This window comes from Tympanuchus pallidicinctus, unplaced genomic scaffold (assembly GCF_026119805.1).
Source record: "Tympanuchus pallidicinctus isolate F22 unplaced genomic scaffold, pur_lepc_1.0 scaffold14, whole genome shotgun sequence".
NCBI classification, from domain to species: domain Eukaryota; kingdom Metazoa; phylum Chordata; class Aves; order Galliformes; family Phasianidae; genus Tympanuchus; species Tympanuchus pallidicinctus.
The window spans coordinates 16368100-16395843 of NW_026294659.1; the positions used below are offsets into that span (position 1 = coordinate 16368100).

Here is a 27744-nt window from a genome sequence, read left to right on the forward strand (position 1 = left end):
CTTTCATTAAGCCAAAACAGATGGGGAGGAGAGGTCTGAGCTAAAGAATTTTTGCCTTGTCATAGGAGTCTGTTCAGTTTCAAGCTGCGCCAAATTTCTTTGAGGTATTGAGTTTGTAAGAAGGGATTGTGCTTGTGGTGAAAGAAGAGGGAGAACAACATGAGGAGAGAAAGGACAACAATGGAAAAAAAGATATGTATATTGATGATTAGTCACTGGAGAACTATGCTTTAGTTGTGGAGTTCATTGTAACTGATTGCTGTCTTTGATTTTCTGAAATGGCAACACATTCTGAAATGCTTTCAGTTGGTTATCTGGCAGTAATATTAAAAAATAAGCATAAGTGCAAAGTGTGTAGAAAAATCTTTTTTGCAGATGTGTATTGTTCCTCTGTTGATTATTGATATACTTGGAAGTATAGTCTAAGTCTGAATGCTAAAAGGCAATGACCTCACTTACTCTTTTCTAGGAAAAATATTGAATATCCACCCATCCCTACTGCCCTCTTTTAAGGGAGCAAATGCCCACAAATTGGTGCTGGAAGCTGGAGTCCGAGTAACAGGCTGTACTGTGCACTTCGTGGCTGTAAGTATTTCCTTCCTCCACCCCTCATCACTGACAGGTCTTAAGATTTTCACCTTGGATCTTGTGTGGAAATCCCTTACAGTATCCTGCTTGACTGCCTTTTCTCCTTCATTCATTCATAACACTATTAGGCAACACAGTGCTTTAATTTGCTGTCCCTGGAAAAGGAACTGGAAATGAATAGTCTATACAGGAGTTAAAACTTTACCTTAGTTAACTTCTTCCTTAAGTATCTCACTGCTGCCAGTTCAGCTGTTGCAGAAGCTGTAATAGATTGTATTATGTCTTGACTAACCCTAAAATCTTTGTTAGAGAACAGTACTAACTTCTTATATTTTATCATACAGCCTTCCTTATTTGTTGCCTTCAAGAAGAAGAAAAATGAAAACAAAACAAAAACATTGGAAGCAGCACAAGAATTTTAGATTTGTTAAGAAGTAATCCTGTGTTTGTGGAAACAGAAAAACTTAATGTTAGAATCATAGAACGGTTCGGGCTGGTAGGAGCCTCAAAGGCCACACAGCCCCAACCCCTGCTGTGGGCAGGGCTGCCTCCCACCAGTTCAGGCTGCCCAGGGGCCCCATCCAACCTGGCCTTGAGCACCTCCAGTTCTCTGTGCTTGTCTCCATAGGAAAAGTGCTCCAGCCCTCTGATGAAAGTCAAAAACTGAGGATTCAAATGCCAGAGATCTCTCAGCATGGAAGATGTACTTTGTATCAGTTCTGGGAGATTTTTTCCATCTTGTTTGGTTATCAGAGTTGACAGTAACTCTTTTCCAGTCTTCAACTGCATACTTCAGATTATCAGCCTTTTTTCCACTGTTCCTGGTATCTGTTTTCATGACTTTGGCTCTCCCTTGGAAAACAAAACAGTTTTTCTCTCTTTTTCTAGTTAGAAGAATTGCATTCCTTTCTCCATAACGTGACAGCTTCTTCCCTGTGTGGCAATGAGAAGCCACAAACAAGCAGCCGAGCTCTGCCTTGTTAACATGCAAAAGAGAGATGTGCCAGTCCTATGGTCTAGCTCTATGCCAGAGATGGCTAATTCACTTTTCTGAATTGAAATGGCATCGCTAGGCCTAATATCCAGTCTGTCACGTCCTCAGTTAACACGGCTTTTGTTTTCTGGAGCAGACATGTCACTCACTTCTCCTTTTTCTTTGCAACCTACACTTCTGGCAGTTCCTCACAGGCCTGTGTGTCAGCATATTCTCTGTACTCCTCACCTTAGCCTCATTTCATGTTTCCTGCAATAAAGTAATGACAGACAAATCTCTGCAGCAGCTGGATTCCAGTAATGGTTCCACATCCATGCTCCTCTTCATCTTCCAACCGCACAACTGTCTGGTTATTGCTTTTACAGGAGGAGGTTGATGCTGGAGCAATCATTTTCCAAGAGGCAGTTCCAGTGAAGATTGGTGACACAGTGGAGACCCTGTCTGAGCGGGTGAAGGAGGCAGAGCATCGGGCTTTCCCTGCTGCCCTGCAGCTCGTTGCCAGCGGGGCTGTGCAGGTGGGCGAAGCCGGCAAGATCTGCTGGAAGTAGATCCTTGGATGTGGCAGCTGAAGTGCATCCATTGGTCAAAACGGAGGTCACAGTTGAAAAACGCACAGGCTGTATTCTGTTCACAAAGCGGCCCAGATTCTGGCCATATCCACTGACTTCAAATATTGAACCTGCTCTCAGTCAGACACCAAATAGAATTAAACTTCTGCTGACCATTTGCCTTCAGGGATTCCCCCATCGATCCATATGTGAATTCCTCTCAGAGATCTGTTCAGAGCCAAAAGAGCAGAGCCTGCTTTGGCCTGAACAGAAAGGGAATTAGGACTGGATACAAAATGCATTCTCTGCTTGTGAGACATTCTTTAAAACTTCTGTTGAAGTTAAGTGCCTGTATTCTGGGAATGATATTTTCATCTAAAATAATGCTGATGCAAACCCAGGGAATGTTGTAAGTGAAAACAGTAAAGTATTTTTCACAGTTGAATTATTGTGAAAATGCACTCAGTTTTCTTTTTTAATTTTTAGTATAGCTGTGAAAATGTTTTAATTTTTTTTTAATAGAAGTGTCATTTTTCTTCCATATAAACCAGAAGCATCTGCTTCCAGCTCCTTGTCTACGCTTTAGAACTACTCTCGGAGAAAACCAGTTTCTCTTCTGTGTCCTAATCTCAATTTGGATTTGAAATAAAAGTCTAATAATGTTAGTGATTTGAACGTATCAGTATTTTTCCTTGGAATTCCCTTCCAAGGGTATCAAATGAAGAAGGGATTTATGAAGCAGAATCTGTCTTCGTCTGCCATGCCACAACTGTAAATCAGTTTCAGAGGTTACAGACGTGCAAGGATTGAGGTGAAATTCCAGAGTGTGGTGACCTTACTGTTGCCATGGCCAGATGGGCTGTGATAAAGAAACTTGCTGACAAAATATTCCTGTTATCATTTGTCACTGAAGATAAAACTCAGGTGAATACAGAGGAAAATTACATGGTCAAATCTAATTTGGCCGCAGAAGACAATGAACAGAGGCTGAGGCTTCAGCACGGCATTTATCTGTACGAGTCTACCTTTCCACAGAAGGGTCATCCCACAGGCAAACGGGATTAAAAAATTGAAATCTGCCTGTTGCAGAGAGAAGGTAAAGGTGCAGGGAGCATCCTGCTCTGGTTGGGATCCAGTCTGCACAAACTCAGTGCATCAGCCATGACACAGCACAGCTTTTAAGATATCGTACTTAAATTCTAACTCTCGGTGGTGCTACTTGTTTTGCAAGGGGTGAAATCACTGCCACTAATTGCACAGACAACAGTTGTAACATTGGTAAAAGCAGTTTGATCAGTGCCAGGAAGGCCAAAAGCAGACAGTGTAGCAACCCCAAATTCAAAATCCCAATTCATCAGAGACATCTTGAGCAAGACTGAGGTATTCTGCTGTCTAAAACTGATGAGAAATTGGATTTAAGCACCTATCTGCATTTCTGCAAATCCATAAAATGAAAATCTGTTGTGAAGTGGACCTGAGTTACCAGATTAAAATACTACCAACCGCTCCCGGTCTCAGAGGGATGCCATGAACTCCACTGGAGAAAGCTGTTTGATATGATGGTGATAGTAGGGAGAACAACAGAGCACAATACCTTGCATTCTATAATCTTATAACCATTTATTTGTTTGGTTTGAAACATCATCCATCATGCTTACTATGCATTCCAAACAATACACAACATAAAGTAACTACAGGCCAACTACAGCAAAATAAGCAACATGTTTATCATAAATATTAACTATAAATATATATATACTATATATGTATATAAAGATTTGTTCATTTCTCCTCGTTACAGTTCTTCCTATTTCTCCTACATCGAGCTTCTTGCTCCTGCTGCTGAAGTGCAAAAGACAAATACAGATTACTGTACATAAATGCACAGCGTGCAGCAAGAAATGGAATTCCCCTTTCTCCTCCCTCCTCCTCCACTGAAACACCACTGAAATACACACTAATTAAATAAATGAATAAATAAATAGGAGTTTCTGAATGGAGCTGGCTCATGCTCTCAAACAGCCCGCCACAGCCAGCAGCAGTTACACAGCATGTCCCTTACTAGTACAGGATGCACAATTCCAGAACAACTACTTTTATTTTTTTCACTGCATCTAATGGCTGTCAGTGATCTCTCCCCAGGAAAGTCAGCTCTGGCTACACGGCAAGTCGGGCTGGGGATGTCCTGCTGATTTCATGGATGGAAGAAGAAAAAATGCCTGAAATCTGCTAACAATTTCTAATCTATTTTCCAGCCCACCAGATACAGAGGTTTTAACACCAAGTTCTGAGAACGTCTGTGTGCAGTGCCTTCCAGGAATAGGGCAAAGTGTTAAGATTTATGTTTGCTGTGTGCTATTACACTGCAATAAAATCCGTGAAGGGCGGTTTATTTCACTTTGTTTTGCCTTCTGAAGAGCTCCTGCCTTGCTGGTCATCGGCTCTTCTGTTTGGCAGCTCACTACACATCTGTTTGTTAAAAGGGCCTACAAAGAGATTTTCATTTCAAAAGTAATTTCCATGTTCGCTTTTGCCTACTTAAAGGCACAACACCAGATCAAAAGGACTGCAGCAGTAATTTTGAACTCCTGATGATGGACAAAGTTCACCATGTTGAAGGCTGAATTACTGAATGCTATGTGCTCTGCATTACCCTCCCACAAAGGCCCTGCTGGTGACAGTAATCCAGAATGAATATATGAATATAGATGATTTCCAGTGCAAACACTGAAAATATGACTGATGTCCAGTGTTGCTGCTTTATACTTGGCTCTTAGCTGCCTCCGATCCTCACCAGGGTCAGAGTGAAGGCATATCTGCAGTGGCAGCTGGAGGTGCTTGCCACTGACCACACTGAGTTTGCAGGAGAAACCCAGCTGGCAGTAGTGTGTGGTGGTGCCACGGCTTCAGGGAGCACAAGGCTTCAGCAGCTTCACAGAGGTCTGAGAGTTGTAGGCATGGCCTTGCCCCTACTGGATGGGACCAGCAGGGCATCTTCTCTCCTATATGGCCTCACAGACTCCTCTGTGGCTTGAAACACCATCACACACCCTCTTCCAGCAGAAAATGATCAGAGGACTGGAGCACTTCTCCTATGAAGAAAGGTTGAGAGAACTGGGCATGATAAACCTAGAGGAAGCCCCAGGGAGACCTGGCTGTGCCCTTCCAGTACTTGAAGGGAGCTTATATTCAGGAGGGAGACCAACTTTACTCAGTGATAGTGATAGGACAAGGGGGAATGACTCTAAATTAAAAGAGGGGAGATTTAGGTTAGATGTTAGGAGGAAATTTTTTACTGAGAGGGTGGTGAGGTGCTGGAACTGGTTGCCCAGAGAAGTTGTGGATGCCCCATCCCTGGATGCAGAACAAAGAAATTCAAGATCTGAAATGAGTTTGGCTCCCACAGCCAGTTTTGAAAGCTAAGTGTAACTAAATGTGCAAGCCCAGAAAAACTGATCATAGCTCAGAATGAAAGCCAGAAACATTAATACACCTGCAAAGAGAAGCACATGGCGAGAAGGAAGAAGGAAAGGAAAACCTGGCTACACCACATCATTTTCTTGTGGCTCTGGTATCACCAGAGAGGAAGTGAAGTCATTTTTCTCTTCTTGAAGACGCAGACTTTGCCTCTCTTGTTTCCAGCAGGTTTTACCATCAGCTCCTAGTTGCACTGCCCCACTGGCCACTAGATGCAGGGCGATGGGAAAAGCCCGGCACTCAGCTTCCTTAACCCTTTCTGACAGCATCTCCTCAGTGTCGTCTGCCTTCACAGATACCGGCTCCTGGTGGATTACTGCTTTTGGACAAGATTCCTCCTACAACAGAGATATTGGAAGAAGTCTTAGAAAAGGCTGGTTTGCATTGTCAGTGAGGTTATAGAAGATGTTCAAGGCCAGGTTGGATGGGGGCCTAGGCAGCCTGAGCTGGTAGGTGGCAGCCCTGCCCATGGCAGTAGGTTGGGGCTGGGTGGGCTTTAAGATCCCTTCCTACCCAAAACTTTCTGTGATTCTATGATGAAGACAGGACACAGAAAGTCTCACGAGATACCTCAAGTAAGCACAACCGCAGTTGTGTGCAAGAGGCTGTAAGTACGTAAGAGGGCCACCTCCATTAGGAATGTATATATCACATCTACTGAGTAGAGTGGGGATAGACATGGGCTAGAAGACTTGGAGGGCACCTTGCTGTGGTTAGGGGAAATTGGAAAAAAGTAATGTCTGTAATATGAAAGAAAAAGGCAGGACCTTGAGAAACCACAAATAAGCGAGTGAAAAGACAAAAACAAGGGAAGCAAAATGTGGTGAAGGAGCAGGGCCACAAAGAGTAAAGCTGTGCAAAGTAATTCCTGCAAACTTTGCGTTTTACTGGAAACAACCCTAAGACCCCTATACATTCTTACCACTTTTTCATTCTTCTGCCTTCATAAAGGGGAGGGGGAAAAAAAACCAAATTCCTTTTCATCACTGTTAGAAAAGAGGACACTCACCAGGACAAAATGCACAGCGCAGCCAGTGACTTTGAATCCAGTTGGGAGGGAGTGCTGATGCGCGTTTCCAGCCTTGACTGGTGGGAAAAGCGATGGGGAAGCATTCAGAATTTTCCCTAGAGATCAGGGTGAGCGGAGAAAAGAAAAATCAATCTGAGTGGAATTTCCTTTGAAAATAAAAGTGAGACGTGACCACCACTTCAAAACAGCATTCAGCACCTCAGGAGCTCAAAGAGCAGACAGCAGAGCAGTCAGGACATAGCGGGATATTTCCACGTTTAAAAGCAAAAAGAGGTTCTCCAGCACAGCTCCTGGGAAAACAAGATGGTTACACTACCTGCACAGAAAACAAAACTTCTGCTTGCTCCACAGGCATTTCTTCTTCCCAGCAAGAAGATATACAAACTCCGTGACATTGCTTTTTGTCCCTCTGTCAGTAATTGTGCCAGCACAGGACACTTCACTGCCAATGCATAGTCAGAGCTGATGGCTGGAATGAATGGAAGCATGTGGCAGCCCCACTGACTTACATTCCAATCCTCAGTGTCATCAAGGCTGAGGGAGATTTAACCAAAGATGAAGAACTGCGACTGTGTAATTCTGGTAAGCCCAAGCATCTCATTTTAATTTCTTTTTTACAGAGTTGTAATTTCTTACCTTTCCATTTCCTGAGAAAAGGACTGGACAATATTCTCATAAATCCTGAAAGACATATCAGTTCAACAGCAAATTCTTCAAGAACTCGGTCAATTGTGCTGTCAAATTCAGAGCGACTCCCATATAACTTGTGATCAATCACCTAAAACATTAAAACACATCAGCAAGCATACCAAAGAAGTAACTTCATGTGAATGAGAGTATTTTCTTGAGCAACAAACAAAAAATAAACATATTCATTCGAGGTCACTCGAAGACTTAATGAGGTATGAACTTGCACATTATTCTGGATACTTGTGATTTATACAAGCATTCCTGGAAACATCCCAATCGCTTGCTAGTTAACACAGGCTGCTTCTCACAGCATGCTGTAATATACATATAAAATCTGCATTAAGAAAAGCCAAGTGAAAAGAGCAAAATGGATAAGACAAAATTAAGGAGGACATCTCCAGAATGCCTGGCCAAAGACTGAAGTAAAATCAACATCACCATTAGTCAGTCTATAGCTGCATACTGAAATGTATTTATCAAGAAGACACCAAGCTGACCAGAAATTCCATGTAAGAAGAGGAGTGAAGTTTTAATTCTACTCAATCACTTATCTCCAGGTCCCCAAATACGTGTTGATTCCTGACTATACCTGGCTGTTCACAAAGACATTCAAATAAGGTCCTGACAGAGCTGTCATGCTCTTACCTAGGAAAATGTGAATGATTTTTGACACCATGTAGATTTTTTTCTCCTTTGTCTTGCCAGAGTCTTTATACTGCCAGAAAAAAAAAGTAATGTGGATCCAATTCAGCTGCTGAGGAAGTTGTTGAAAACTTTTTAATGGATGGATAGCCTCTAACAGCATTTAATGCCATCTGTGCATAGCTGTACAAATACGATAACTGCTCCAAATCATCAAACACTAGACAGAAGAATTCCTGGCGGGCTGCATTTGAAATCGCAAGTTGTTCAATGTTTTCAAAAGCTACTTTCTACACTATCACAAAATCATAGAGTCATGAAGGTTGGAAAAGACCTCTAAGATCCCCCAGTGCAACCACCAGCCCACCCCCCCACGCCCACTGCCCACGTCCCTCAGTGCCACATCCACACGGCTCCTGAACACCTCAGGGACGGTGACTGCACCACCTCCCTGGGCAGCCTGTGCCACTGCAGCACTGCTCTTGCTGAGCAGAAATTGTTCTTAACATCCAACCTGAACCTCACCTGGCACAATTTGAGGTCATTACCTCTCAGCCTCTCACTGTCACCTGGGAGAAGAAACTCCACAAAATATGATGACATGATGTTATTGTCTTTCTGCGTCTTTGTTTTATGAAACAAACCAGTGAAAATTTCCACAACACAGTACTACTTTACTGACCAAAAGCAGGAGATTCTTAGATAGTGCCACTGAAACTGACGGTGCACATGAGGCAAAGATCTTTCTAAGAAAGGATGAGCCAGTGAGACAACATGCTTGTATTTTTCACAGAGCCTGAAGTCTTGCTGATTCTGTTACAGCTGTAAGCTGCTTGGGCTACAGTTTTAGATCTAAATCATCAAAGCACTTGCAAGAGTAGAATGTAAGCACACTAATTTCTCTGAGATTAAAGCACACCTTCAAGTGCAGGCACATGCTTATTTTAAGTCTCTTTATAACCCAGACTGAAGTACCCATTGAAGAGACAAGAAACATGCTGACAGCCTCCACTGAGTGCTGTGTAAGGTCGACAGAACCTCCAGCTTTGTCCCTGCTGATGACTTCAATAGATTTGTGCTACACTCGCTTATCTACATAAAAGGTTGAAACTAATGTGAAACACTAATTTTTACCAAGCTTCACACTAAAGGCCTACAGATTCAATAGGTGTGAGGTGGTGGTATAGAGGAAAGGAAATAGGTGCCTTTACCCTGGTGGGAATTCCAGCACGGGCTGCATTTCGTAGTTCTTCCACACCAGACTTGCTGGAGATGACAAGGACAACTTGAGCACAGCTGCCTGGTTCTTTTGTGTAACTGATGAGAGCAGCAAGATTTGTGCCTCAAGTGGAAAGAGAGCAAACATTCATGAAACGGATAAGCATCTGTGTTACTGAGAAGGGACTCTCAGTTTTGTTTATCTAATAAAAATTCTAGTTGCAACAAATGCACAAATGGAAGAGGACAAAGCAATTTATGCACTAATAAATCTCATTTGTTAAGCAGTACAAAAAAACACATTATTGAATGCCAGTTAAAATTATAGCCTGTTTTCAGAAGACTCCATGGACTACCAAAAAAAGTTAAGGTAGATGCATTTATACCAGGGTTAAATTCACCTCCCTTTGTATGAACATTTCTCTGTGCGATGATAAACAAAATCTCACCTGTTCCAGAGACGAGAACAGCTACTTTAACTTTGTTCTTTCTGGGTTGTTGTTGACTCTCTACAACAGTGTTATTCAGCAGATGCTGGGGGCTGCTCAGCTGCAGAGCTTCAAGAAGATTCTCAACTTTGATGTGAGAACCTCCTCCAAATATGTGCGGAAAACATTAAAAATAAAACATTTTTGATCTTACTTTCCCTTCTAAAATTACTTCACATAGTTCACTAATCATAAATTTCAGTTAATAGAAAACCTATCAGCAATAAATTTATGCTGGCACCAACTGAACTACAAAAATGGATACTAATTAAATAAACAAATCGCACTGTTGTGCGTTCATTCTACCCATTGGGCTGCAAAGGGCTAGATATGGCATAGTACTTTCAAGGATTATCCCCATCTTTTACACTTCTCCTTTTCTCTCATGTTACAAAATGAAACTAACAATGGTGGTGACAGTGCTGACACTTTATTTTGACTGCCAAAACTGCTCCCCAAACTGTTCAGAAACCAGAAGAATTCCAGCCCATGTCTTGCTGTACATAATCACTGGATATATACCAGAATGAAGACTTATTATTGTCACCTGTGACTGTATACACATGTGACCTATCCTCTGTCTTTACATGGGATCCATGTGAGTTGGAAAAGGGTTGGAAAGGAAGTATGTTGATTACTGTAATTGTTCTAGAATATAACAGACTAAATAATGTTAAGAGTCCTTACAGACAGTCATCAGGTAAGAAACTGTTCAAGTAATGTCATTCAGCAAGCCTCCTCATGGTAATTAATAATGAAATGTAGATGTGAAAGCATCAAGTAGCCCTAAGCCTAGTGATATAACAAGAGAAAAATGTGAACTACAGACAATTTGCAACAGAACAGTTCCTACAGAACTAAGGACAATGGGTACCTTCCAGGAGATGCTCAGCACTTCACAGAATCACGCTACAGCAACTTATTCTGCATCAAGTTAGAAGTAAATAGTGTGCCCTTAAATGGAAACCCCTCTGAAGAAGGAGAGGTGAATGCAGTCCCACCATACTATTTGATTTTTGTGTCTTTATATCCCATTAGGACATCTGCTTACCTGTGTGACAAGGGGCAACAACTTTTCCAATCAGCCAAGCTTCCTCATGTCTCTGTACATCCCTGAGAACGTGCTGGGCCAACTCCTTCTGCACAACCAAGACTGCACCAATCCCACAATTAAATGTCTGGGCCATCTCCTTCTCAGAGAGGTTTCCTTCCTTATAGAGCCAGCAGAAGATCTCAGGCATCTTCCAGGTAAGGGCATCTGAAGAAAAGATAGGAAGAACATACTTGATCAGCATATGTGCACTACCCACCTGCAATTATATACAGTAATGTATATTACAAGAGCTGATACATGTGAATTCTTGGTATCTTAAGAATATTTCCTGAAGAGGACACTGATCCAACTTCCAGTCAACTTATGGGTGCTGCTTATGTAAGATGTTTCTAGATATAATTTGTGCAAGACAAGGCCTTTCGAGGCTTTCTGAGAACATATAGGAAATGGCAAATTGAAACATGCTCATCCTCAATGAGCCATAAGGATAAAGTTACAGATGACTTACGCCTCTTCTATGAGAGATAAAGGAGCCACATGACAAAACAACTTCTGACTTTTTTTGATTTGGTCCTGGTCATTTGGTCCTGGCCTGGTTTTAGGTCAGTACCATAGGAGGCAATGCAACAGATTACTTGAGCAGCTTCCTTTCTTCTCTTTGAAAGAAACAATGAGAAGGAATATAAATTTTGTCAAATAGAAAGAGCCATATTTGATATTTACCCAGGACAGCGCTGACATGTTCTGGCAGGATTCGGGAGATGCCTTCCAGCAACCCTTCCTCAGCAATAAAGACAAAAGACTTCACATGCCCTGAGCGAAGAACAGGCACCAAAGATGGACTGTACAGTTTTGCTGGAGTCAGCAATACATCTCCTGCAAACAAAAGTGCCAATTCAGAGAGTTTTTTAAAAAATGTATTAGGTGTTTTGATGGCAATGATTCTTTGAATGGCTTCTCCTTGATCTTTCTGGCAGACAGATTTGTAAAGTAGCAAACAGTGCTGCTCCACTCCTCCAAAACTAACAAAGCAAGACCTGCCTATTCCAAAGACTGACTAACACTAATAAACATGTTTTAATAAACAACCCTTGGCAGCCCCTAGTTATGAAAATGTCTATGCACGATCCATTTGGAGGCTTGCTTCAGAGAAGGAAGATATTTTACCTAGAGTCTTGTCACCACCACTGCCAGGCGCTGGAGAGGAGTAGTGCAGGGAGGACATTAAGAGTATCTTCCTTATGATGGAAAAGGCTCGGCCGTGAATCCCAGAAGAGGCCAGTCCAATAAGCACATCCTCCTCATCAGCTCTCTGCAGACCCAAAAGCATCTGTCCTCGCTCCACTGCACCAACCACAAAGCCAGCCAAGTCATACTCTCCAGAAGAATACATGCTAGTCACCTCAGCAATCTCCCTGCCTAAATGGGGGATAAAAAGCAGTCAGCACGAGCAGTCAGCACTGTTCACTTTAAATCCATAGCATCTCTTAAAATAGGTAACATATCCAGGACAGCTGTAGAGACATACAGCCCAAACAGCATATTCAGACACTTTAAAAGTTCATTGTTTCTTACCTCATAGCTTCAACAAAACAAAGCTTCATTAAGTCAATGAAAGAAGAAAGGTGTTTTTTTGCGTTTTGCACTACTTACCTGACACTTCTTTGCTAGGAGGAACATCAGAGCGGGAATGAAAACATTTGCACCTCAAGAGTGTAAAGCATGGGCAATTTTTTTCTTTGTACAAGAATAGATGAGACCCAAGATCCAAAAAGCAAAAATCATGCTTCCATGCTGACTTGTTTCATAAATCAAGAAGATTTTGTGCCCTTTTTTTCCCCCCGAAAGAGAAACCAAATGTTCTAATGCTATATAATAGAGCTGCCTATAAACTCTATTCACTAATCATCATTTTAACATCAGAATCTTCAAATACCAAAGAAGAGGTATGTTCATACCTAGGAAAGCACATCCTGCATTTCTGCATGCGTCAGCTATTCCTTCTTTGATTGCTTCAGTCACTTTGACATCAAGTTTGCCACAGGAAAAATAGGTAAGAAAGAAGAGGGGCTCTGCCCCTTGAGCCAGGATGTCATTAACACACAAGGCAACCAGGTCCTGTCCTATGGTGTCGTGTCTCTTACACGCTTGTGCGATCTGCAAAACATGGTAGGAACCAGCAGTGCTGACGGGAGATACAGAAAACTCAAATGGTAATCAAATAAGCAGAAATCTTCATTTCCTTGATAAACATCACAACAGAAGATACAGGTGGAAGATATCTAGTAGATAATCTAGTTTAAATTAAGAGAAATCAGATAATTTTCTTCAAGAGAAAATAAATATATATTTTAAAAGCATTCTTTCAAATTCTAACTGCTGCTACTCATAAATTGTTATTTGGGGTTGTTTGTTTGTTTATTTTGGAATACTATGTCAAATAGGGCATAAGAGGTACCTTAAGTCAATTACGAATTCTTGGGACATCCAACCTACAGAACACCTTAGCAATTTCCATAAATAATACTAGGTTGCTTAAACATTACTGTCTGTTCTGCAATGCCCACTGATTTCCCTGGGCTACACAGCAAAATGGAAGCAATTTCGTTAAACAGTGTTTCGTTCATCTGCAAGTTGACAAGGAATGAGTTTCTCCACTCCCACCATCCACAAGGAGTCTTTTGGTCCAGCTACCTCATTACATGGAGAACACAGGCCTGGTTTATAACTTCCTTGATAAGCAGCTCTTCTATAGAGTAAAATGTTATCAAACCTCAAGAAGGCTTCTATTGAATTTAAAAAATATATAAATCCTTTTTTCACCCAGTGGCCTGACAGAAGTAATCGTGCTACCTCTGCATATAATTTATAAAACTCAGACTGACAGTAATAATTTCAGCACTTTTCTGTACCAGTTTCTCTCTGAACTGATCCTTCTCAAAGCCAGAGGATTTCCAAGCAGAAATTCTAATTCTTAGTTCCTCAAGTGCATGACTAAACGTTTTATTATCATCACAAAATATCCCAAATCTCCACATTCTCAATGGCACATGTGCACACTTGGCTCAAGTGATCATCTATAAAGCTCAATTGACTACTGCAGTGGATTTGGGGTGTATTTGTAATGCTCAGAAGGGTGCAACTGGCTGTGGCACTCAAAACAGTCTTGGGAGATAACATGAGTTTTGCTACAGTCAAGTTGCAGATTACCTGAAGTTTAGGTCCAAGGCCTTTAGTTTGAGATACCAGGATAGGATCATCATAACCAGATGCTTTTAAATCAAAGAAACCAGCAAAGCCTCTTACTTCTGAATGACTGCCTGCCAAATACAAATGTGTAAAGGATTGTTTTTAAGGGAAATAAAAAGACCTAAAGCATGCACCAAGCAAGTACTGCAGATTATGATTTCTTGGACAAGACAAAACAGGCAAATCATAGGTAGCTTTATGAAGCTTGGACCCTAAAGTCATATATTTCATGGTGCTGTTTAATTTTAACAGCTCTTTTTCTTTTTTTTTTCCTTCTCTTTTTCTAAGGGCTAAAAAAAAAAGAAGAAATTTTCCTCAACAGATCACTACTGAGAATAAAGAGGCAAACAGCATTCTGAAGGGCAAACAACAAGTTCAGTAACTGTCTGCCACATCCTAAAAATTGTTTGGGTTTTGTGCTCATACATACAGCTGGTAGGATGACTTCTATCCAAAATCATTCAATGAATCCAAGAGTTATTCTGTTCACTAAGCTACCCTTGAAGAAGTGCAATCATTCTCATGATAAGCCAACTATCTTTTAAGTAAGACATAAGGAGGAATGAGAAAGAAATGAGTTTTCATTTTTCATGGTGACACCAGCCCAATATCTCAAACTCAGTTTCAGTGCCAAGAGACTGTCTACTCAACTCTTGGGGAAAAAAAAGTTCTGGTCTCATTTGCTATACTGAGGAAATTCAAATATTCTTTTTCCTAATCTTACCTGATCTGGTACGACTTACAATTGATCTTTTCAGCTGGTAAAACAAAACATCACTGGTTACAGCTTCCACACATCTCTCTTTGTATATCAAACCCCTGCAGGGAAGAAAAGGACATGCTAGCAGCAATAGCTACGTTTTCTGCATAGATCATCATCGTTCATTGTACAAAGGGTAACAACAGATATAACTTTGGGCTAGCATCAACTTCTACTAGTGCCTTTGCTTACATACAGAGTCTGTTTGAGAAGTCCAATGCCCCGATGGCCAATGTCCCTCCTGTATGTGGCACCCTTGAAACATATGGCTGCTACTCCCCTGTTGGCTTCTCCCAGTGCTGTCATCAGATCCTCCTTAACAGCAGTAACGGAGAGGACTCTGCCACCACTCGTAACCACTCTGCCATCCTTCACTGTTGTGCCAGCGTGGAACACCTGCAGCCCTGACTCTTTGGCTGGAAGCAGCCCTACAAAAGCAAAAGGAACACTGAGTATTTTAAATCAGATACTACGTTGGTAAAGCAGTGGAGATTGAAGTCCTTTCTTCAGGCAAGGGAGAACAACAACAAGGCTTCCCACTTTACCTTTCTTATGAGAAACAGCATCACCAGTGATGGGCATCACTCTCCATTGGCCCAAAGATTCCCTTTTCAGAGAGCTGGTAAGGACACAGATCACACAGGAACAACAAAAGGGGATCTAGATACCACTGCAGGACATACAGCTACGCTGTGCCAGGGAAAAGCTGTACTGTAACTGGGAAAAATTTCTGCACGGTTTTCCAGATGAAACCATTCCACAATTCATAGCAATTTATTACTTGGACTCCCCCTGATATTAAATTACTAATGTTAATGGCACTGCCCCATCCACACTGTTATGACCACTTCACACAATACCCTGCCACATTTGCAATCCATGCTTTATATATATCTGCAGGTTTGCATTTTGTTATTTTGTTTCTGTGTATTTTCCTGCTAGAGGCTTTTTTGGAAGATAGTATTTTGAGGAGAGAATAAGGGAAGAGGAGGAACTGCTGCCATCACCTGGAGAAAGCAAAGCAAAACACACTTTTCCTTTTGCCTAGAGGGATTTTATAAGTGAGTAAAAGTAACCTTTAAACTTGCTGGAATTCTGTTGCACCACCACAGCGCTGTGGGGCAAGCTGAGCCCAAGCTGGCTTTGCCACAATGGAAACCTAGTGCCCTGTCCTTGTGTCCTAAGGAATAAAGTGTTTGTTAAGCTATTAAAATGCAAGATTCAATGTGAGTTCCAGAGCCTGACTACTGAAAGAAAACTCACCTAGCAGGGGGATTTGTTCAGTTATATGGTTTGCATTTTCACACTTACAGAAATGCAGAGTTTTCCAGAACATTGTTCATAAAACAAAGTTAATGTAATGGCTGAACTGGAATGGGAGGGTGAGCAATGACAACATGGCAGCAGAAATCTTGAAAAGAGAAAACACAACACGACGTCCTGCGTGGCTGATGTAGGATAACAGGAGTTCTGAAAAAGAAATGTCCTTGATACAAGATCAGCTCTCTGTGTTGGCCTGGCAAAGTAGAAGCAAAGGGGGAAGGAAATAGTTCTGCAACAGTTCCCTCTGTTTTCTTTTTCTTTTTTTTTTTTTTTTTTCATTAAAAAAAAAAATAATCTTAAGGTAACATTGAAACATGATTAAGTTAACAAAGAAAATGTGTATTGATCTAAAAGCCCACATGCCCACCTTTCCAAAAACCCTACAACCTCCATGAAAAAGAGGGGCTTTTATGTGTTACACAGCAATGACCCAGACTGGCTGGCACAAAGCAAGGAAACAAATTAACAGTGGAGGAATGAACCACTCCTGTTGTAAAGGTCCTCAGATCTCCACACTTACCTAACATAATGCGACTCTGGCAAAAGCAAAAGGTAGCACAAAGCAGTCATGACCAGATAATGCTGTGGTCCCCATTTCCAGCGCAGTTTGTGGAAATACTCCATGTGGATGCACCAGAGTTTTTCCAGGAGGTTATAGCACTCTATCACCTTATCTCAACCAGTTACAGACTTCAAAGAAAGGTACACTGTTAAACATTTAGGCCCTATGCCACTTTGGACAGGCAAGCTTTCCAGATAAACAATCCTACTGATCAGTTATTTCTTCTACATGGACAAGCAGTGACAGATGAAGGTAGATTCTGAAGAGATGAGGAGTGGGATGGAGGAAAGCAGGACAACATTCTGCGAGAAGAGGTAAATGCAAGCCTTCCCAAGTACCAGGCTAGACAAAATAGTAAACAATCTGCTAAGTTACCTGTTACTTCCATGCCTTTGTCATAGTCTCCTGGGTATCCCAGACTTGCCATGACCACACACACAGCTGTACTGTTTTCTGACCAGGCTGGCATGAAGCTGCAGAGTTTGCCATCAATTGCTGCTTGAATCACTTCATAAAAATCATTTTTAAGCAGTGGAAGAATTACCTGCATAAAATTTTCGTAGTGATAGAAGTTAATTCTTCTTTTGCTGACTTACTGAAAATGAATGTAGGGAAAATTCAAGTAACTGAGTAAAATCTGTACCTGCCAAACTGAAAATAGTGTATTTCCTTGTATCTGTAGAATGGAAAGCAGTAATGAACACTAATTTGCAGCAGCTTTTTGCAACAGCAGAAATTCATAACAAGAGATTATGAAGAGCCATGAATTCATGCCCCTCCTAGTATGTTTATATCCAGAAGAATAAAATGGAAGGAGGAGCTCTTTAACATAAATTCTTTAACTAATAATTCACAGAAGCTTACCAGCTAAAATTTTAAGTTACTTCATGCACTGTCTAAGACAATTCTCATTCAGATCTGGACATTGAGGGGAAGAAAGACAGAAATCCAGATATACTGTGCAAATTTCCCAAGGCGTGTGATGTAACAGTCAGAGTTAAAGAAGGAAGCACATGTAAGTTCTCAGTGTCTGTCACTCACCTGGCACTGGGGGTCACCAAACTGACATTTAAAGTTTAAAATTTTCACACCATCTTTGGTAAGCATTAACCCCATCTGCAGCACACCTGAGAAGAAAGAACACAATCAGGCAAATGAATTTAGATGTTTGTTTTTCAACAACTTTTTAAAATGCAGCCTGAAACTCTGGAATGAGGGAAGCATTTCTGTGAACTGTAAGAAATTAGAAGCAGGGATTCAGCAAGCAGTTGTACACAAGTTGTAATAGTTCTACAGTAACCACTGAAGTGGCTTGCAGCAACATGACAAATATTGCATCTCGTTTTAGACTGAATACAATGGAAAGCAACCTTCTGCTACAGCCCTCTAATTGTAGGTATCCAAAGATCCAATGGAATAGATAGGATGAAAAAGGAAAAAACAACAGAAACTCCACAATGAAAGAATTTCCATAAAACACTGTGATGCAGATCTTGCAATTTTCTTGAGTGTAGTACTGTTATCCATAAATATAAATGTTACTCTGCATTTCAGGCAAAATAAATAAACCAAAACTTGTGACCATTACTAATAGACAGAAACAAACATTTTCTGAAGTTGGTATTCTGTTATTTCCACTGCTACACACATGTGCATACAGCAGTCTGGAGTGGGCCTTTCATTGTGTCATGCCCAGAGAGTAACAAGTGTTAAATATTAATCCCCACAAAGCATCAGGTCCTCCAGCATCATCCTGAAAATGCTCAACACACATTCATTTCTTACCACAGCACTGTAAAATCTTACTGAGCATGATAAAAAAAAGATACCAAATAGCTGAGAACACACTGCATCTCTCAAGAGTAGAAAAAAGTTATTTTCTTGTATGTAATCTTGGCTGTTGTTACCTAGAGCAGCTGTTGGCCTACAGTGACAGCAGTGAGCATCCCCTTTCCTTTTCCAAAAGTTCTCAAGACAAAGATCTTAAGAAAACTTAAATTGCTATACACAGAAGTGAACAGTATGACTGATTATAACTCAATTTACAAAGAATCTGCTTGCAACTGTTATGAAATGTTCTGATTTCATAAAAATAGGGTATGTGCTATAGTCCAACATTATTCAGATTGAGTATTTTCAACCTAGTGAAGTTGAAATGTTACAGTTGTAAAAATCAGATGCAACGGCCCACATAGTTCAGAAGTTTCCCACATTCTGGCTGAAGTTTTTGTTTTTTATAACTAATAAGAAATGCATCTGTTAGCCTGTACTGCACAAAATAAACCAATAAATACAAAATAAAAAATGAGGCACAATACATCTCCTGAAATGCCATCTGAAGAGGAAAGTTCTCTCCAAAGGAAGAGCTATAAACCAAATCAGTAAGGCTTAATACTCCACGAAAAGTGAACCTTTTTTACTGTTTGTTTGTTTTTCTTTGATAAAGATCATTTAAAATTCAAAAGCAATCCCAAACAATGAAATTAATCTTGATAGAACTTTACCTTCATTTTCAGTTGAATGCATACTTACCTACGTATGCTGCTCCTTCTTGTCTCAGACTATCAATCACATGTTGAAGGATAGCATCATTGATTTTCTCTAGAACTTCTGGTACCTGATGATCAACATCAAACAGTAATGACATTTGCTGAACTGACTCTTGGTCCTGAAAGGACTGGGGTAAGTGAATGCCTCAACTGCCACTCCCACCTAGTAATGCTCCTCACATTACGGTGTTACTGCCCTGAAGGACAGATATACTGATGCTCTATCTCTCACAATTTTTTCTGTCTCCTTCTTTCTTTACAGAGCCAACTTTAAGGAGGTTTGAGACACTGAAAACCTAGGCTATACACAGTAAGATTGTTTCTGTACTTGTAAAAAACACACCAATAACGTACTTGAGCAGCATACACTATTAACAATAAATGCAAGATTATGTTCAAGACAAAGACTTCAGGCACGTGGAAATTTTGCTGGAACATTTCAAATGATGTTAATAGGAGCAAAACAAGACAAAGCTTAGAAGTAATCATAAAATCATAGAATCACAAGGTTGGAAACGACTTATAAGATCATCTAATCCAACCATCTTCTCAATACCATTGCTACCACAAACTAAACCATATCTCGTAGCTCCTCATCCAGGTGCTTCCTGTAAAAGGTAAATACCAAGTTTGGAAAGAAGGAAAAGATAAACTCCAAGTTTATAGAGAAGGAAAACACTGAGTTTAGGAATAATGGGAAAGACAAAAGAGACTATTCTTCAGAGCACAGGCGAAAGAAATCCTACAGATGGACTGATAAAGCTTGAGCCCTGTGTTGCTCTTACACAAGCACAGTATCAATCAACTCCACAAGAAATTCAGCCTATGTGACAGTAACAAGGTTGAGCCTTAAAGATGCATTAACCAGAGGTGTGATCAGCTTTACTGCAGGCTAAAGAAGACTGTTGTACCTGAGGAACCGGGCAATAGGCTCCCATTCCTTCAGTATTTGGACCCTGGTCACCATCCAACAACCGTTTGTGGGCCTGGGCTAGGGGCATTGAGGCAACAGTGACACCATCCGTGAAACACAGGCACTGTTAAGAGAGGCACAAGACACAGGAACAGTGACAACATCCTGTGCCATGGGAAGTTAACACTACTGGTCACAGGCTGAAGTTAATTTAGGAATCTGTCAGGAAAAGTCAGGAATCCAAGCTAAAAAGTCATGGGATCCATTCATTGCGCTGCAAGGCTGATGACACAAAGAATTCAATGAACTTTCTTATTTTTAAATGATGAAGATAAATGATGGCTCTCATGACTTTCTGATGAACCAGATCTTGAACTATCCATGAATAACTGGATATGTGCTTACTGTAAGGCTTAATGGAATTACTTGTATGTTCGAAGTTTAACATCTTTGCTTGCAAATCCAAGGCCTCAATGAGTGTGAGGTATTCTCAATGCAAAACAAACTTTTCACAAATATTTTTTTTTCAGTTGTCACATAGCAGATAACACACATATTATTAAGTTTTATCTTGCCATTGAATAATAATAACCCACAGTAGAAGATGTGCTAAAATGGGCACTAAGTGTTAGCACAAAATTAATGATGTAACAAGAATTACCAAGACAAGGTCTATATAAAAATGTTTTAGGTGACCATAGGGGAAAAAAAAGATAAATTTCCACATAAAAAGATCACCATAATTGCACCATAATGTAGGAAAAATTCTGCTGACATAATTGGCTAGTATGATATCAAATTGCTTAGCTTGTGTATTTATTTATTTGTCAAATAAAACAAACATACAAAACTATTTGAAACAATAAATGTGTGGTTATGCACAAAACATAGCAATAAAGCCAAGGAATAAAAGCACATAACTATGAAATTGATCACATACAGAAAGTTCTTCCCCTTGAAGAAGTTCTTCAATGACAACGATCTCTCCAAACATTCTGTCCTGCACACACAAAAAAGTCATCAGTCAATAAACATAGCATCTAATGACTAAGTCTTCTATTTATTTTCTTTCATCGGAAAAGACAATGGATATGGAAAGCTGCAGCTTGTCTGAATCCTGGGATGCTGGGCAAAACTTCTAGAATCTCATTCAGAGATAAGGAAGAGACACTGTCAGGCACCAGGAGCAAAAGGGAAATGGAAAAGCTGGAGGTTTGGTAACGTGGGACCTAGTGCTGGAATGAGAGTTCAGCCACAAACTCCACAGAGCCCTGCTGAGTGCCCACCATCTGTGAGCCAACCTAAGAGAAATTCCCCAGTACCCACAAGGATGAGGAACAAGGAGAAAGTCCCACAGTGATCAAATACATCAGACATGCAGATTGAAGCACCAAACCTAACGAATACATGCAGCTAGGTAGCAGCAGTGCTAATTTCCAGCCTTAATGTGCAAGCTGATAGATGCAATTTTGGGGTTCCTCTTGTTCTTAGTCAAGGACATGAACTGCATTCCCACTATTTAATTAAGGACTTCACCACCTGCATAATCTCTTGGACAGCTTTGCAGGCTTCCTCTTTGCTGGCTGCAATAGTCACTTCCTTTCTAGCTGCAGGGCCCCTTGCCCGTACCACTCGAGCAGGAAAGTCTGTGCTTTAAAAGGAAAGCAAAAGATTCAGGCATCTCTACTGCATCCCATGAAAGGTACATTTTTAAGCTGAATGCTTCCCATGTTCTTCCCTTTTTATAAATGTTTAAGGAATAACACATCAAAAAAATGCATTCCAGTAGCCAGTCTATCCTATCATGGAGGTGAACAGGCTTTTGCAGTCATTGATATAGGACTGTGAATTGGAAACCCGTGAATTCTGTTATTGGATCTGATACCACCTCACTGTATACACTTGGACATGTCAATTAATACTGTGTGCAGTGTCTTCCTCTTTTCCCTGATTTGGGTTACTATTTTGTTTGTGTCGCAGGGTTGTAAAGATGAATTCATTGGTGATCTGTAGGCTTATAACACTTGAATGTACTACAGAAACCTATTAACCACCATGGAAATTCTGACCAGGGTTGTAAGGTTAAGGTTGACTTATGTCTTACGTATCAAGGCTATGCTAGAACTAGGGTATTAACACTGTATCCCCAGAATTGTTCTGCTTACTTTTGAACACAAACAAAATCTGGAAAGAGAAAAAAAATTAAAAATAAACAGAACGAAAAGACAGCGCAGCTTATTTTAACCACAGCTTTATCCATTCACTTCTCTCCAGTTTGTGGTCAAATGGAATGGCCCTTTGAAAGAGCTGATTCATCACACTAGTACACTTCCTGAAACACCTCACTCCTCTTTTTCATGTTATAATTTATACTAGGATAAACCACAACTCTAGATTTGTACAAGCAGCCAAAGTAGGCTCACACAGAGCTCCTTTCCTCTGCGGCTTAATAAACAGAACTGTGATACTGTTTGGCTTTTGAAGCCGTAGGCACAGTTACAGACATAGAAGTTGGCTTGTTTCTCTACATGGCCATGATATATACAGTGCTGTCACAGGACAAGCCTGGACAAAGCCCATAAAAATGTAGTTGGTTTTTTTGGGGGGGGAGGAAAAAAAAAAAAAAAGTTCTGCCAGAATATACCACATGAACTATGTGACAGCAATGACAAAGAGTCTGTGACACCTGCACAGTCCAATGTAGCTGAATACAGCCACTGCTGTGACCCAGGAACACAGCAAAAAGTTATTCTCCCATATGATCCCCCATGACTTCTGAGGTATTACTGATCAAAGCAATTGCAGAGATCTGCAGTCACTTCTCTCTCACATGTAGAGAGAGATACTGTGCAGCTGACAAATGAAGATTCTTTAAATTACCAGTATTTAGCCAGTTCCTCCCAAATCACACTATAGAGATGCTGCTGTTATCTGTCTGCGTAGAAATGATTTTTATCCCTTCTTACCCTTACACAAAAATTTACTGCAGTCTTTTTCTCTGCCACATTTTTTCTTCTAAATGGCTAACTAGCACCATCCTGATGAGGATGATTAAAGGGAAGAGGACCAGAAAACACAAAAATCAACAGAAAAACAGAAAAATCAATCTGTTTAAGTGCCCAGCTCCTTCACCATCTGTCTCTGGTTATAAAATTGGTTCAACAATACTCAGAAACCACTTAAAAAGATGAACATTTGAAAACAAAACACTAACTCACCAGTTCTAGGTAACTATTATGGGCAAAGGCCAAGTACATAAATAACCCAATAAAGAAGGTGTTTCCTGTATCAAAGCATTTACCTGATAATAAACCTACAGGCTTCCTGGGGATTGGTAAAAGCTTTCCATCTTGCTGTTGGGATCCCATGTCGATCCAGAAAAGCTTTGGCAAAACTGGTGTTGGATGCTAGCTGAGCTGCTTTTGCTGACGGTCCAAAACATCTTACTCCAGCTGCTTGTAAGTCATCAACAATACCTAGTTATCAAAAATAGCAGAGGAATCAAGTCATCTCTCTAGAAACATTCTGACAAAATGAAAGCCACGTAGCCATTCCAGCATTCTGCTAACACTTCTCATTGTTTCAAACAACTAATCCATCCTTAAAACAAGGTTCTGAATATCCAATAATCTTGCTTCCTATTACTCAGAAGTGTCACAGTTACCAACTCGTGGCTATATGACTGTTGGATACTTCTGCTCACTGTTTATGACACAGAGATCTTAAATATCACATTACAATAAATGTCAGCAATGGTTTTGGTACTGCTACATAAAGCAGCAATGTTGGGACTATTGCAAGAAAATCTTTATAGCAAAAAACACGGCAGAAGACACCAGAATACCTGTAACCATCACTGACTTGTAGTCCTGCATGATTTCCCCAGTCAATTTGTAACACACAAAAAGCAGCATACAGCTATTGAGCCAAAAATTTCAGGTGGCTGCAACTCGCATCTACAAGATGCTCCAAATTTTCTTGCACTTTAGTTTAATCCAGTCAGTGTGTGCCTTCAAATCCCAAAGAGATCATTTTAAAGCAAGATTCAAGGTGCTGATTTTTACTGTCAAGATAATTTACTCCAGCCTTACCAGCTGCCAAAAGAGTTTCTTGTCCAACTACTACAAGTCCAATGTTATGATCTTTGCAGAACTGGGTAACAATAGTGTGATTGCTCACTAAAACAGCTGAAAAGGAAAAGGATATATAAGAAAATACTGCTACAAAGCCTAAATAAGAAAGGGAAGATAGGAGATTCAGTGTTCAATCTCCCTTAAAAGTATGATTTAAAAACTGAGTTAGCAGCCCATGAAGGGCAAAATGAAACATAATACAATAATAACAGAGTTATTAAAACACTTCCAGTTTACACTGCTTTCTTTATTATACATTTACTATCTTATTACCTGCCTTCCATTTCATATATATAATCAGTACAAACTTTTTGAAGTTACTAATCATAGCAGACTAAAAATTTTAAAAATGAAACCTTAAGTTCATAAGAAAACTCAGGCTTAAGATCTGAGCTAAGATTTAATCAGTGTTAGTGAATGAGTTAACTACATTTAGCTGAGCAGCCTAGGCAGACACTGAAGTATTTGCCAACAAGAAGATTGTATCTTTGAGCCTTCTCTTCCACTATTAAACTGGAATGAAGTTTGTCAAGCATAGCAAACAATAGGAGGAAAGAGATGAGGTATAGAAATACACAGTCTCATATAATCCTCACTATCTTAAGAAGTTAGGATAAAAATAGATACAATATGATGCTTTATTAGGCAGTTCTAATATACAGAAACAAAACATACTGGAAAAAAGGCATGACTTAAATAACTTGTAGTGCCACTAACAGAAAAGAACCATTGTATTCTACTAACTGAATACAAATGTGGTCAGTTCCGTTTCAATTCCCACATCCATACTACGAACTGCTTGCCACAGTATTTGACTTTTCCCCCTCTTTTTACCTGAATTTGAAATCTTTCCACTGTTGGCTGTCCCTGCGTTTCCAGGAGCAACAAACACTTGTTTTACATGTGGGGACTGGGCCAGCTTCCAGGCCAATGCATGCTCTCTGCCTCCACTGCCGATCACAAGCACTCGATCAGCCATTAGCCTGTGCAAACCCAGAGTCATTATGTTGATTACTATCTAGTTATTCCAGAAACTCAAGTAAAAATAAGCAAAAAAAAATTATGTTACATCCCTTAAATAATAGCAATCCAGTTCTTATCAGAAAGATATCTACAAGACATTGCAATTATAGAATCATAGACTCGTGGAACCATAGAATCACAGAATGGCTTTGTTTGGAAGGGACCTCAGAAATAATCTAGTTCCAAACCTTTGCCATGGGCAGGATTGCCAACCATTAGTTCAGGCACTAAATCAGGCTATCCAGGACCCTATCCAACCTGGCCTTGGAACAGAGAGCCCAGGACTACATCAGTAGTGACAGTGGATAGTTGCATCATTTGCACTCTGATTTAAACACGGTGAAATCACAGAGAATTCTTCCACTTGTTTCAGCACTGTCAACATTTCCTCTCTTGAGCAGTCAGGCTGAAATAATCTAACATCTAGGTCTCACCAAATCCTTCACACAACTGAAGAAGACAGGACAGGAAGCTTCGTACAAATGCTCCATGTAATTTAGCGGGTATCTCAAACTGAACACTGTGGTCAACCTGGGAACTTCCCATGAGTGTAAACACCTTCAATAATAAATAGCAAAGACAGTTTTCAGACAGGTTTAATACTTCGACAACTGCTAGGAGGGTAACTTGAGCAGAATAGCATGCTCAATAAAAGAATAACTGTTAATTTCACTACCAGACTGACATTTACAACAGTTCCTCGATAATATTTCTAGGCAAATTAGTTTTGATCTATTTCAGAAATATTATCATACCAACATCTGCAAATTTAATTTTTCCATATGTGCTGGATGTGGACAAATGTCAGAAAGAAAAATAATCTCAGAACATGACCTTTAAGGAAGACGCTATTGGCATAAAGCAGTCCTTACCCAGGAAATGCATAATAAATTAAAGTTACCATAAAACAACTGCTTTGTAGGCAACGTTGTCAGCCTTTTCAAAAGAAATCATGACTGTTGGTCTGAGTTCATTACGCAGCTTCCAAAGGTTAACAAAAGTTAAATATGTGACACCAAGTTCTTACTGTTATATAACAATAATCACGTTCCTAATTCCTGAGACAGCATTAAGATGTCTTCACCTAATATCAACAAATAAAATTTAACTATATGTTTTCATAGTTATTAAATTGTCCAAGTGTAATATAAGTACTTCAGGTGCCTTGTCCTGCTGTAAATTATCTAAGTGAGATCTTAAATTTTAAGTACTGTACTTCATGCACATAAACAGGGAGAGTGTGCTTAATGCTCTATCAATCACCAGACCCATTTCCTGGCAAAAGAATTTTCTTTCCTTTTCCTTCATACTGTGTAAGTGTCCAGTATGTTAGCCTTTGTCTTTTCTTTTTTCACTGCTTGACAAATACTTCTGAAATCACAAGGAAGGTGCTGTAAGCTTAAAAGTAAGGAGTAAGAACTGCTGTATCTATAGCAAAGATGCACTCTACAAAGCTTCAGTGGTAATTAATAAAAAGTCAAGTGTCTTTAAAAGCCAAGCAGTTTTTCACTTAATCATCATTTCACAATTCACCAAAGTTTCAGAAGGCAGAATAAATTCACATTGCTAACTGGGAACAGAGTGAGACCAAGCAATACCTCCTATTCTGTGGGGAAAAAAAGAAGAAGAAAAAAAAACATTTCCATTTTACATCACAGTGAGGACACCAAAAAGACCCTTTTTTTTTTTTTTTTTTTTTGCAAAGCAACTTGCATGCATACTGGATGAAAAGAAAGCCATAAGAGAGCCAGTCCTGGGGAAGGGCTCTGCAGAGGGGTATCTCTTTTGGAGCATCTTTTCTTACCACGTCAGACCCTGCAGCTTGTTCACACAAAAGGCTGAGGAATCCTCCTGATGAATTCTAGTTTTCCTTCTGCTCCTGCTTCAGATCCAAATGACTTCTGATGCCCTAAAGCCAGAGATAAGGATGAGAGCCTGAAAGAAGCAGACAGACATGCATGCTGTCCTGTCCCCTTATCGTGTCTGATGGTAGCTGGCAGCACCACCTTAGTGCCTCCTGCTGTACGAAACAGACCTCCCCAAAAACTTCAGTAGTGTGCACTGCTCTTCCTTCTTTCCATTTTTCCTTAGCTAATGATGAAACAACTCCTCCCAACCAATCAGTCCTACAATGTTAACAGTATTCAATCCTAAAAAAAAAAAAAAAAAGCTACAATGAGACATGAAAAAGGTGGGATCACTCAGTTTCCATGCTGTTCACAGCAATATTACATCTTCTAACAAGAGAGGATTCTCAAAGGCAGTGTGTAAAAATAAAACACAGCTCTCATGGTCTAAACAGAAATATTTAGGTTAAAAACAACCCACCAAACTCTCACATCTCTGTTTAGTGTAATGAAATATATCCTTACATTTATACACAAAAATTACCTTCATGTCTTGCATGTACATGAATCATGCCCCCCCTTGATTAATACATGTTTTACCTTCAGAAGGAACTTAATATAGACATCATCAGGGATAACATGTAGTGTTATTTTAT

General features: G+C 40.1%; 2 protein-coding genes across 3 annotated transcripts in view; one reads left to right on the plus strand and one right to left on the minus strand.

Annotated features, from left to right (window-relative positions):
- The window catches only part of GART (phosphoribosylglycinamide formyltransferase, phosphoribosylglycinamide synthetase, phosphoribosylaminoimidazole synthetase), a 36660-nt gene extending 33865 nt beyond the window's left edge, over positions 1-2795 (plus strand). For both annotated transcript variants that reach the window (XM_052673860.1, XM_052673859.1), the window contains exons 21-22: positions 470-585; positions 1948-2795. In XM_052673860.1, coding sequence (XP_052529820.1) covers positions 470-585; positions 1948-2130 — 299 coding nt within the window. In that variant the 3' untranslated portion in view covers positions 2131-2795. The remainder of the gene's footprint in view (positions 1-469; positions 586-1947) is intronic.
- Positions 2796-3698: 903 nt separating this feature from the next.
- LOC128076363 (trifunctional purine biosynthetic protein adenosine-3-like) lies at positions 3699-26918 on the minus strand. Its single transcript, XM_052673889.1, has 21 exons — positions 25053-26918; positions 24177-24272; positions 23387-23561; positions 21625-21736; positions 21026-21085; positions 20084-20209; positions 19156-19240; positions 17665-17750; positions 16999-17167; positions 14935-15166; positions 14703-14797; positions 13940-14049; positions 12688-12886; positions 11897-12148; positions 11453-11605; positions 10727-10933; positions 9637-9780; positions 9181-9311; positions 7274-7415; positions 6617-6732; positions 3699-5945 (listed from the first exon to the last, which is right to left on the minus strand). The coding sequence occupies exons 1-21, from the start codon at positions 25219-25221 to the stop codon at positions 5673-5675; spliced, it is 3132 nt and encodes a 1043-aa protein (XP_052529849.1). The 5' UTR covers positions 25222-26918; the 3' UTR covers positions 3699-5672.
- Positions 26919-27744: the final 826 nt, after the last annotated feature.